Source organism: Pantherophis guttatus, chromosome 2, assembly GCF_059756535.1.
Source record: "Pantherophis guttatus breed Tessera chromosome 2, ASM5975653v1, whole genome shotgun sequence".
NCBI classification, from domain to species: domain Eukaryota; kingdom Metazoa; phylum Chordata; class Lepidosauria; order Squamata; family Colubridae; genus Pantherophis; species Pantherophis guttatus.
The window spans coordinates 243,348,299-243,360,371 of NC_142064.1; the positions used below are offsets into that span (position 1 = coordinate 243,348,299).

At 37.8% G+C, this 12,073-nt stretch overlaps 1 protein-coding gene across 2 annotated transcripts in view; it reads right to left on the reverse strand.

The window, feature by feature from the left end:
* ATXN7 (ataxin 7) overlaps positions 1 to 12,073 on the reverse strand; it is a 115,251-nt gene that overhangs the window by 8,734 nt on the left and 94,444 nt on the right. For both annotated transcript variants that reach the window (XM_034440650.3, XM_087887996.1), the window contains 2 exons: positions 2,137 to 2,392; positions 681 to 940 (listed from right to left, as the gene is read on the reverse strand). In XM_034440650.3, coding sequence (XP_034296541.1) covers positions 681 to 940; positions 2,137 to 2,392 — 516 coding nt within the window. The remainder of the gene's footprint in view (positions 1 to 680; positions 941 to 2,136; positions 2,393 to 12,073) is intronic.

Sequence of the window (12,073 nt, forward strand, 5' to 3'; positions counted from 1 at the left end):
TACTGGTGCATATGCCAAATGTTATTGGTTAAGATGAAGCTTGATCATTATAATTCCAAAAATACTGAATATGAATTCAGTAGGACAATATCTGAAAATACAGTGCTTTTCTGTGCAGTTGTGCTATTTGCTATTATATATATACTGCCCCTATTATATAGGAGACTAAATAGCATTGCAGAATTCATGAACAGGTTACAAATTTATTGAAATTTTCAACAGAGCAGCCTCTTGAGACATAAAATCAACTCAAAGCTCATATTGTAAAATTCAAAGAATCCATGGGTGCTTCTTTTTACCTTAACTACCAATGTTAATGCTTTACCTTTTGCATCGTTAGTATGATTAAATACATGCTTTATGCTATTGGCCAGGATCCTTTAAGAATATATATGGCTGATTTTTCTTTTCAAAAGTGTGTCAATAGCTATCAGAAGGATTCCAAATGGGGAAGGAGCAGCTATCAGAAAAGGTGAGATGAACAGCACACGCATGCAGATCACTTCACATGGCACTCTGGATTCTGGTTATTCAAAGATGGTAATGATTAACTTTTCTACACCATTTCTAGAGTTCAGGATAACTTCAGAAACATACATTTTACTTTTACCTTTATTATAAAAATGCACACGTCTTTTTTATTTTAATATTCTACATTTGACGTTCATTGTAAGAATTACCTGACAGTCTTTTGTGTAAAAATTTCCTATTATTTGTACTCTCGTCTTGTTTCTTTTCTGTATATGGAGGCACAGAGAGAAGACTTTTACCATTCAGTATCTGTCCAGGGGAAGGCAAGGGTGGCTTTGGTATTGAGGGATTAAGGCCAGTCTTTATTGAGGAGCTCACAGTAGTAGAACAGGTTGGACCAACAGCAGGCTTCAGTAATGCACCATCTAACTTTGGATGTATTTTTTCCATTTTGACAGATGGAGTCATGCTAGTGAAGATAAAATATAAGGCAAAGCCATATGTAATTGTTACACAGTAAAACCTCCCTTATTTAGACATGATTTAATATACAGTACAGCTCAGGTTCATCCCAATTTAACTGTCCTTCTCATTTAAACACAAGATTTCACTGCAGAAGCAACATGGATGTGGGATATGGAGGGATTTTAAGAAAGAAGACAGGGCCCAGTCGCTTCCAAAGATTGTGCTATCTTCTGTTCAAAATGAACACATAAATAACACAATTTCTAAATGCTTATCTTTCTATGCAACCCAGGGCAAGTCAGAGCAATCTGACATTATTCAAGGTAATATCCTTCCATACCCTTCTTCTTCCTATTCTGGGTAATTGGCTGTCTGAGAAAGTGTGTTTAAAGAGAAACCTTGCCGTACAGTATTGGCTGGGCCCAGAACAGAAGACAGAAAGGCACACTACGTGTCTGAACGAGGCTTTCCTTTTTCATCACCATGGAAAAGCCTTTCAGGAAGACTGCCATTTCATTTTCCACTTTCTGGAAGTGGGAATGTATCATGACAGACTGTCTCCGAACTGACAAGAAGTTATTTCTGGAGCACTGGATCCGAGTCAAAAAGCAAGCTGACATGATCACTGCGCAGCTCTGGTTAATTATGTCATTTTCAACCTTATAAACAACAATTCCACCCTCAATCCAGCTCTACCTGATCTTTGTTTTCTTATTTTTGGCCACTATGTTCTGGATCATAGACCAATGGTGCAGACCTATTATTTGAGGAACAAATCCCTCTCTTTCTTCTTCCTCCTATGTGATTTTTCCTTTCCTTTCTTTCTCAGCATTAATCGTGCAGTTATATTCTGTCTGCCTCGATTTTAGGGTTAGCCACTGCTTCATTTAACAATGACATGCAAATCCAGTGTCTGCCTTGGTTTAATAGTTCCTATTAATTCTTAATGCGTGTGGTACAGCTAGCTATACAATGTTATTTACTGATCAGGAAAAAAAAAAAGACGAAGGATCATACAGAAGAAATTTTCATGGCATTTCTCCCAAATCCTAATTTACGGTTGGAAAATAACCAAGGACCAAAATAAAATACTGTGTTTAAAAATGAACACGGCAGAGTTAGAAACAGAGTACTTGTCTCAGTGCTGAAACTTTTCTATTTTCAGAACAAAGGCAGGTAACAAATCAATAAACAACTCACATTTTGTCATGGAGACCTTTGCTATGGATTAGATGCATTGGTCTATTGTTTCCACCAATTGGCAGCTTGTCTTTGGGTGATTTCAATAATTTTGAACTGGATGAGGACGATGCACCTGCCCCTCCACCACTGGATGAGCGATTGCTCCCTCCTCCGCTGCTACCTTTATTTTTTGAAGACAGAGATGAATACAAGGAGAATACTGAAGAGGAAGGAGGTGTCAGAGGTGGTTTGCTGGAGGAGCTGTGTCTTCTTTCTGGGACAAAAAACACCCAAAACAACAGCAAAATGAGACATGTTAATGATCACACAATGCACTGCAATAATTTCCTCCAAATAATTTCCTATTTCAATGTACTTGGGGTTAAAACCTTGCTTTAGAGGGGTCTCCGGGATCAACTCCCATTAAATATTTACGGTGTACTGTCGTGTCTGCTTCGTTTTACGCATTCTGATTACATGAGTCCTTCTTGCAAGGGCCTTCTGCATCAATACTATGCAATCCAACTCTTTCTGTGGTGGATCCTGGCTTTAAAATATTTTCATAACAGGATACTTTAAAAGTGAATTTTGGTTATAAGAACAGACTGGGAGGTTATACAAATTAGAACACCTGGGTATAAAATACATGTTAATTTATATCATAGAGTTTATACGCTGGATAATTATTTAAAATTTAGACTGCAGCTATCTGAGCCTACAACTCTAACCATAGGTTCCTGTATTGAAGAGGTACCTAGGTAGGTTTTAATTTCAATAATTATTCTGCTAACAAATATTTCTCTTAATTCCATTATGAAAGTAGTAGTGGGTAAGAAGAAATTATTTGAAAGTACGAGCAGATAGTTTCATGTTAGTTATTTTGGACTACAACTATCATAATCCCCTGAATTTTTGGGCTAGTCAAGTATAATATCTGTCTATTGCTGTTGGGAAGGACTCAGTAAGTGTATTTAATATGCCAAATCTGTCTGACTATATGATGAACTATAATAATAATAACAGTAGCAGACAGGAAGTGCCACCTCTGCAAAGCAGCTGAAGAAACAGCGGATCACCTGGATAGCGGCTGCAAGAAGATTGCACACACTGACTACAAACAATGGCATGACAAAGTAGCAACAATAGTTCATTGAAGATCTGCAAGAAATACCATTTGTCTACAAGCAAGAAGCTGTAGTTTAGAATTCAGACAGGCACCTGACACACAACATCCCAGACTTTACAACTCTTGATAAGAAAGACAAAAAAGGTTGGATTGTGGATGTGGCACTGTCGTGGCAGTATCCAGAGACAGCAGAATAGACGAGAAAGAATTGGAGAAGATAACAAAATACAAAGATCTGCAAATAGAAATAAAATGACGGGGGCAAAAGAAAGCAAAGGTAGTACTACTAATGATAGGCACCTTGGGTGCAAACCCAAAACAACTGGAGCATTCCTTGAACACCATCGGTATTGATAAATTCACCATCAGTCAATTGCAAAAGGCAGCTTTATTCGGAACAGCTTACATCCTGCAATGATACCTCTAATATATCAAATATAAATATCTGCCTATCCCAGGTCCTTGGAAGGACTTGATAGGTGGCTAAAAATGCCAAATCCAGCCAAACATCTGGCTTTGAGAAAAATCATAATTACTACCACTATTATTAAATTGACAGCTAACAAAATTCGTTCACACAACTTCACAGTTTTAATATCCTGATACTAAAAGATATTTTAATTTAGAGAAACAAACCATGCTTTTTGATTATAGTTTTGTTTTCTGAATAACTGTTCTCAATTTTCCCCCTAGTAAAAGTGATATAAATCTTTATTAAGTCCTCTGGGATTTGACTATAAATGTCCAATATAAATAACATCTATTTGGTGTACCATTAGTCCTAGACTATGGCATATAGGCGACAGTATGCTGATTTACAAGACAGTTTATAGATTAGCGATCCAAGTCTATGTAGACTAGCAAAAGCAAAGGTGGCATAGTGTCCCAAATGTGCTAGTTTCCTTCTATGATAGAAGTGGGGAACGATGGCCCCTTTATGATTTGTGGACTCCAACTCCCAGAATTCCTAAACCAGCATGTCTTGCTCAGGAATTCTGGGAGTTGAAGTCCACAAGTCATAAAACGGCTATCTTTCCCCACCCCCATTCTACGAGTAGGAAATATTTCAAGTTAATCAGAATAGAGCTGGAAGGGAACTTGGAAGTCTTGTATCATTTCAGGTAGGTGGCTGTCCAATCTTTTCTTAAAAGCCTCCAGTGATGAAGCACTTACAACTTCTGGAGGCAAGCTGTTCCACTGGTTAATTATCCTCACTGTTAGGAAGTTTCTCCTTAATTCCAGGTTGCTTCCATTATTTTCCAGCCATCATTTCTTCTCTTACCTTCTAGGACTGTGATGGCGAACCTGTAGCATGTGGAGCCATCTCTGCAGGCACACGAGCTGTCGCCCTAGATCAGCTCCACTGCGTATGCATGCATGCCTCCCGCCAGCCAACTGACTGGTCTGCAGAGACACGCGTGCATGTGTGTGGGGGGGGGTTGTGCACACATGTTCAGGGGGCCGGGGAGAGTGTCATGCGCACATGCATGGGGGGCCGGGGGGATATGGTGCGCCCCTCCAGCCACATTTTGGGCCTAGCAGGCCTCCATGAAGCCTCCTGGGACCAAAATTGGGACGGGGGGGGCATACGCATGTGTGGAGGGGGGGAACCACTGGGGGTGGGGGAGGGTCACATACGCATGTGCAGGGGGGCAGGGAAACACGGGGGTGCGCATGCATGCGCAGGGGGGCAGGGCACGCGGGAGGCATTGAATTATGGGTGTGGGCACGCGGGCGTGCACTGTCGCACACACGCGGGCGCTTTTGGCACCCGAGGAAAAAAAGGTTAGCCATCATTATTCTAGGACTTTGGAAAATAAGTTGACTCCCTCTTCATGTCAGCCCCCCAAATACTGGAATACTGCTATCATGTCACCCCTACTGCTTTTCTAGTCCTTTTTTAAAGCAAGTTGCCTTAATTAAACCATCACTGGTTACTAACTTAGTAAAAAGTATCCAAATATAACCGTGATTGACAAAACTAGGATCAGCAGTTAAAGTCAATGCCTATTAAATCATCTTGTAAGATCACTGTGCACAGATTTTAATAATATAAGAAGAATAAATGGTAAGGAGCATGAAATGAAGAATATTTTTACAAGGATAAAAAGATGAGGGGGTTTAATGAATGGTGTTGGTATGAACTGGATTAAGTTTTATGATTCATTTTTTTCCTCCTATCTAATTTCTTTCGTTTACTATTTTTTACTCCTTTTCTGCAAACTATGTAACATTATCTACTCCAAGAGGAAATAGTATGTGATAATTCCAGGGTTGGGGTGTATTATACTCATTGATATTCCAATTTTTTTTGTAACTATTATAAAGAGCTCCCTTCTTATGTAAGTATCCAGTAAGATAATTACTATTTACAAAAGTATGAGCTATGCAATATATGTAGGTTCTATATCCTAAATTCTTTCCTTCTACAAAGGATTAAAAAACTAAATGTCCTTTTTTAACGATGGTGTTTGCTAAGATATAATTGGAGGCTCTTAAAAATTCTGTGCTACTTGATGTAGCTAATGTTAACCTTAGTCATGACAAATCCTTTAAATAAAATAGAAAAAAATGCTGGTTATTTTCACTTTCTTAATCACTGTATACTTGACAAATCCTAAATCCTAATAAATTACAGTTGAAAATAGTGCTTGATCCACTGCAAGTTACTAACATTTTGTATTTTGTCAGTCTTAAAATGACTTTTTCCTCTATATAAATGAAGCATTGGTCGAGATATTACTAAATGCCAACATTTTCACTGCAAATAATTCGTATGAAAAATAACCTTTCGATTGGCACAAATGTCAATAGTTGTCTTTATTCCTGGATGAGTCAACCAGTGTTCTGAATGGTCCTGATATTGAATTTCCCAGTAACAATATTGCTATGTTCACAATCAATCTACGTAGAAGGTTAATAAAATTCTATACTTTACTGAAGAAACCAAAACACTTATTTAAATCGTGATTTAAATCACTAGTAAAAAGGCTTGATTAAATCAACTTGATTTAAATCATTTTTAAAGGGCAACTGTCATCTCTTGCAGAATATACAGCCTCATGCTACACACCTAAGCTCCATTTCATGCTGAATAAGTTAAATTATTGATGTATCTTAAATAGAAAACTATCTTTAGATAGATTTTTATTCCAAAAGCATTTTATTAAAATAAATTTGATTAAAAAAAATCCAATTTAAATGAAAAAAAATCTGGGTTTATTTGTTTATTTTTTAAAAAAATCATCAATTTTTATCCATTCTGGTTTCAAGGGAGTAACGTGCTCTTCTAAGCTTGTGTCATCTTGAGGAAAGAAAAAAACAACTCTTTCTTATTGAACTCTGGATCACACCCAGAGTCAAATGTCAGAGTAACTATAGGTAGCTTTACCCATAAACCCAAACAAATTAGAAGACCACTGAGTCTACGGCTACTGCTCTCCAGAATGAAAAATGACTGGGTGGGAGATGTGCAGGATAAGAAGTTGGGGAAGGGGCACAAGAAATGGAGGGCATGTGGACATATTTTATTAATCGAAATATATATATGTAGGTCTTTGGTTATTTGGGTTTTCTCCCGCATAAAATTGGAAGTGTCTTGGCGACGTTTCGACGAAGTCTCATTTGTCATCTTCAGGCTGCTGTTTTCGGCTTCATGCTTCTAGGAGCAATGTGTGATTGCAGCATGTGATCGTAGTGTGATCACAATCCACTAGTTTCTAGCCTTTTTTTTTTGTATCCTCCCTGTAAAGGTACAGTATTTATTTTCTTTCCTTTTTGTAGGAAAGGGAGAATGCATGGAATGAGGGTGTGGCTAACTGATGAGGACTTATAAGTCCGAAATAGATCTATCTTAGTCTCCTTAGTCTCCCAATGGGCAGCAGAGTGTTTGCTGGCTGCCAGAAAAAAAAGCCTAGAAACTAGTGGATTGTGATTTCACTGAACTAGGGCTGCATAAAAATCTTGGTTTACCTAGGAAGAACCTGGCTAAAGACAAATACATACATACATACATACATACATACATACATACATACATACTGCTTTGACGCCCTTTTCAGAAGTTGTGAATTAAACCAAGTACATATAAAACAGATTCAGTATCAGGACATTTGAAAGAAAAAGGTGATTTGGAGTGTACGTAGGCACCCATGTAGCATCAGCCAACCCCTTAAAGCCAGATTTGAGTTAACAACAGCTGTGTGCACACTCTTTTCCTTCTAGATCACTGCACAACTCATTATTGGATAACATCCTAATTGTTAAATAATAATAAAAGCACACATAAACCAAGCCAATTTAACAGTATAATCTAGTCCAATTTATAGTATCAGCAAATGTCCTATTTCAATCTGCAAAGCATAGGCTTAGATTTTATTTCCGCAGGCAATTTACGACCACAATTGAGTCCAAAATTTCCATTGCTGAGACATTTGTTAAGTGAAGAGTTTTATGACCTTTCTTGCCACAATTTTTAAGTGAATCACTGCAGTTGTTAATTTAGTAACCCAATTGTTCAGTGTATCTGGCTTCCCATTGACTTTGCTTGTCAGAAGGTTACAAAATGTGATCACATGACCCCCGGACAACTGCAACAGTCATAAATATGAGTCAGTTGCCAAGCATCTTAATTTTGATCACATGACCATGGGAATGCTACAATGGTTGTGAGGGTGAAAAACGGTTATTTTTTTCAGTGCTGTTGTAACTTTGAATGGTCACTAAATGAACCATTGTAAGTCAAGGACTACCTGTATCCTTCTTGGCAGAAAACTTACCTATTTCTGATATCAACCTGGGATGACTCATAGCTTTCATGAATGACACTTTCTAAGTCACTGATATAATTAAAGAATAATTCAGAGTAAACATCAAGAATTAGAGACTCAGAGCATGTATGTTTTAACTTCAAATTTGTACCTAAATCTTACAGTTACCTGGGGTGAGGGGTGGGGAGGAGAATTATGGAACCAAGTCACTATAATAAATGTCTAATAATTTTAGCATGCAAATCTTACTTTGAAGCACTAAAACACACTTGAATTTATTCTGTATTAAAGACAGATAGCACTGCCATGAAAATTTAAAAATGTAACTGGTTATGTTCAGCCTGACCAACTACTTGTAATTTGCATTTCATTGCAAGAAAAATATTATTTATGTTGTAAATAAAAAGACCTGAATTTACTGTATTGGTCCATTGAACTGAAAAAGCGTTTTATGTGATCTTAACTGCTAAATTCTATGTTTATCAATACACTGATTAAATAGCACTCAAATTTCAGGGCAAAAAGATTTATTAAGTGCAAAGTCATTTTATTTATATCTTTTGTTGTTTCTTTTACAACAGCTTCCGCTTTTATACAAGCACAGATTTAAAACCTCTGCAAAAGTAGGTTTGAAACGGAGCAAAATCTGAACTTTGTTTATAGGTGCATTTTAATCACAAATATGGCTAACAAAATAAATTCAAGATTTTAAAGTGTGCAGAAATCTTAACCTTAGAATGGCAAGCATCAATTCTGTAAGCAATTACACATTTTTACTATACGGTATGAAAAAAAAAATCTACTATGTTCCAAAAACTGCCATGCAAACCTCAGCAGTTTGTCTGAGTTAATAGGAAACTCAGCTCCCTTCTGCTTTGAACTTTGGCCAAATTACATTTCAAAATGGCTAATGTGAGCTGCTTGCAGCAGTTAATCCCTTATTTGAGATTATCTACTCTGATCAAACTAACTCTGCAACGGCCATCTAACTTCACTGCTATTCAGCTTCCACTTCTGTCAGAACAAGCAAACGTCAGAAAAACGTTATCAAGTGTAATTCTCTTTGCTACATGTCACGTTAGTACAGAACTATACCAACCTTCTGCAAACTCCATTCAGAACTGGGCTTCCTGCCAAATGTCTTTCAAAGCTGCACTCAAAAAGTTAAGCAGAGTTTTTCAAGCCCGATGCCATAGAAAAAGGCTGTTCTGGAAAGCAACTGTGTTTTGTTTTCTCATTGACAAAATATGTGTTTTGCTGCAAAATTGCTTCCAAAGTTTTGCTTAATAAGATAAGTTTGCTTACGAGCTCCAAACAGACTCCCGTATTTAGTTTTATGTAACATTTGCTAATACAGTAATGTGCATTTGAGTCACAAAGGTCCTGGCAGATAACTAGTAAAAACAGGGAGGTGGAATCTAATTTTATCTAAAGAGGAACGTGTGAGTAAATTCCTCCAGTAGAAAAACCTGCCAGAATTTGAGAAGGCTGTTCTTCCATAAATCTACCATGATAATTACTTAGTGTTCCAATTTTATGTTTCTTTAAAATTGTTCACATATTATTAAAATATCTTACCATAAAAAGTATAATAAAAATTTTATGCAACACTAAATTATCAAATCTATTTAGTACAATGTTTTAAAATAACAATAATTCCTTACAACAAATCTTCATAATGGTCCTATAAAATTACTTTATCTTCCGATTGTAAATTCTAATATTTCTTTTTACCAGACAATTTATCTTATCGGTACATTCTTATATGAATACCTGTTCTTTCATACCAGCACTCCTATGTCATAACTCTAATCATTTTGCCACAAATGATTACTAGGGCTGTGCGCATTTCAAAAACAATTAGGAAGAACTGCTTAGGACCTCACACGAGTACAGCACCTTCAGCAATTCATTAAAAAAGCTTATCTTCTTCCAGTTTATCTCTACTCAAGCCTGAAACATGTTGTGGTTGCTACAAGAACTGCATTAATTTTAATGAGTCTACCCCTTAAAACCACTGGCATTTTTTACAGGCTTATTTGAAACCAGGGAGAGAAAAAGACATGAGTGCTGTAATGAATAACAGAGAGATAATGTGCCCACACAAAGTCCAAAGCATTTAGTCCAAATCGTTTTTTGAACAATATACACAGTATTCATCAGCAGCTTATGCAGAATGCATTACTACACCAGGCTGCTCAGAAATCTGCACACAAATTCAAGGGAATGATCCAGCTTTGTTTTCCATATCCCTCCAAAAAATGGTAGGAAACCTTAACCATGTCTGAATCTAGTAGGGCTACAGCCCAAATAGGATCTAGGACAACTTGGTGCAGCTGGCTCAGCAAAGCCAGCTAACCACCGCAAGCATGTCACCAAACAAGTCGCCTCTGCAAATTCACTGACGCCAAGACATCGCAAGACAACTCAAATGGCTAATTCTCTGCAGGGACAAGTTGCCACAGGCAGCCAGAGGGAGAGCTGGGCTGACAGCAGGACCAACCGGGAGGGCAGAGTGCAGAGCAGGAGCAATGGCTTTCCATTTTCACACACCCCACTGCTGCCACCAGCACCGTGTCGAACTCCAGGCTGTTCGGAGTTTGCCAATTCAGTGGTGGCAGTGTTTGGTCATTTGGGGGAGGATGGCGGGGAGGCAGCAGGGCCTGTCCTATTTTCACACACACCATTGTCGCTACTGCTGCCACATCAAACTCTGGAGGGATGTATGAAAATGGGAAATGCCTGGCCTCCATTGCCTCCCCGCCCAACACTGCTGGACGGCCAGAACACTTCTGCCACCAGCAGAACTCTAAACAGCCTGAACTCTAAATGGCCTGGAGCTTAGCATAGTGGTAACAGTGGCATGTGACTGTGTGGAAATGTGAAGCTCGCTTGTTCGCCTGGCTCTCCCTCTGTCTATCCACAGAGTTGTCCCCACAGAGAATTAGCTACACTGAGTTGTCCTGAGATGACTTGGTGGTGGTGAGTTGACAGGGGCAACTCGGCAGTGGTGAGCTGGCGGCAGAGAGCTGTCCGTGTCGAGTTGTCCCATTCCGGCCCAAATATCTGTCTAACATTTTTCTGTCTATCACAGTGCTGGAGATACTTCTGCATAACACAACTAATGGACTGTACAGGATCAGTGAGACAAAACAGCATCCAATTTTAAGAACTTTCTAGAGACTATTCTATCAACGGTAGGTCAGTTTGAGTGCTAAAGCATTTGGGAGTGAGCAGCTATAATACAAGACTAATGTATCATTCTTCATTATGTATCTCCTTGCCATGTTTTCAGAATACAGTAACAGAATAATAGCATTGACACATTTCACAGACTAAACATACCATAAACATAATCTTGCATACGTGACATTTGTTCACAGAATTTCATACGGCACTACACTATTCACACTTCTTGTTTTGCGGCTCTGGTATACAATCCATATGTCTCATCTAATTCCATTGGAAACTTCCAACATTCCTTAGGGTTATTAGTTTATGCAATTTGACCATGTTTTTGTGTGCATATGAATATACAGAATTCATTTCATGAACTAAAAATGATTAGGAATTTTTCACTGCATAATATTTGCTTTAATTAGTCCATAATGATAAATATATCAGTTTCTGATTTAAAATCTACACTGGGACTGTGAATAGGAAAATTATTTTAATAATCAGATGTACCATATACAACTCCTTCAACAGGCTTCTCAAAAAAGAGGATAATTTGGAGGCAGAGTTGCCTCCAAGCTAGGTAGCAAAAAATAATAATAAATAAAAATAAATAATAAATAATTATAGGGACAATGCAGCAATCTTACTGCTCGTAAATGACATTAAGTCATCATCCTTAATGCATATAAGACTTCATATTATTAATAAATAACATCAAATAGCAAATCATTTTATTAGTAATAGTAATTTGTATACTACAGGTAGTCCTTGAGGTAAGACTGGTCACTTAGCAACTGTTCAAAGTTACAATGGACCCCCCAAAAGATGCTTATGAACTGGATTTGAAGTTCCAACAGCCAAGGCCTCCTAAAGTCATATGATT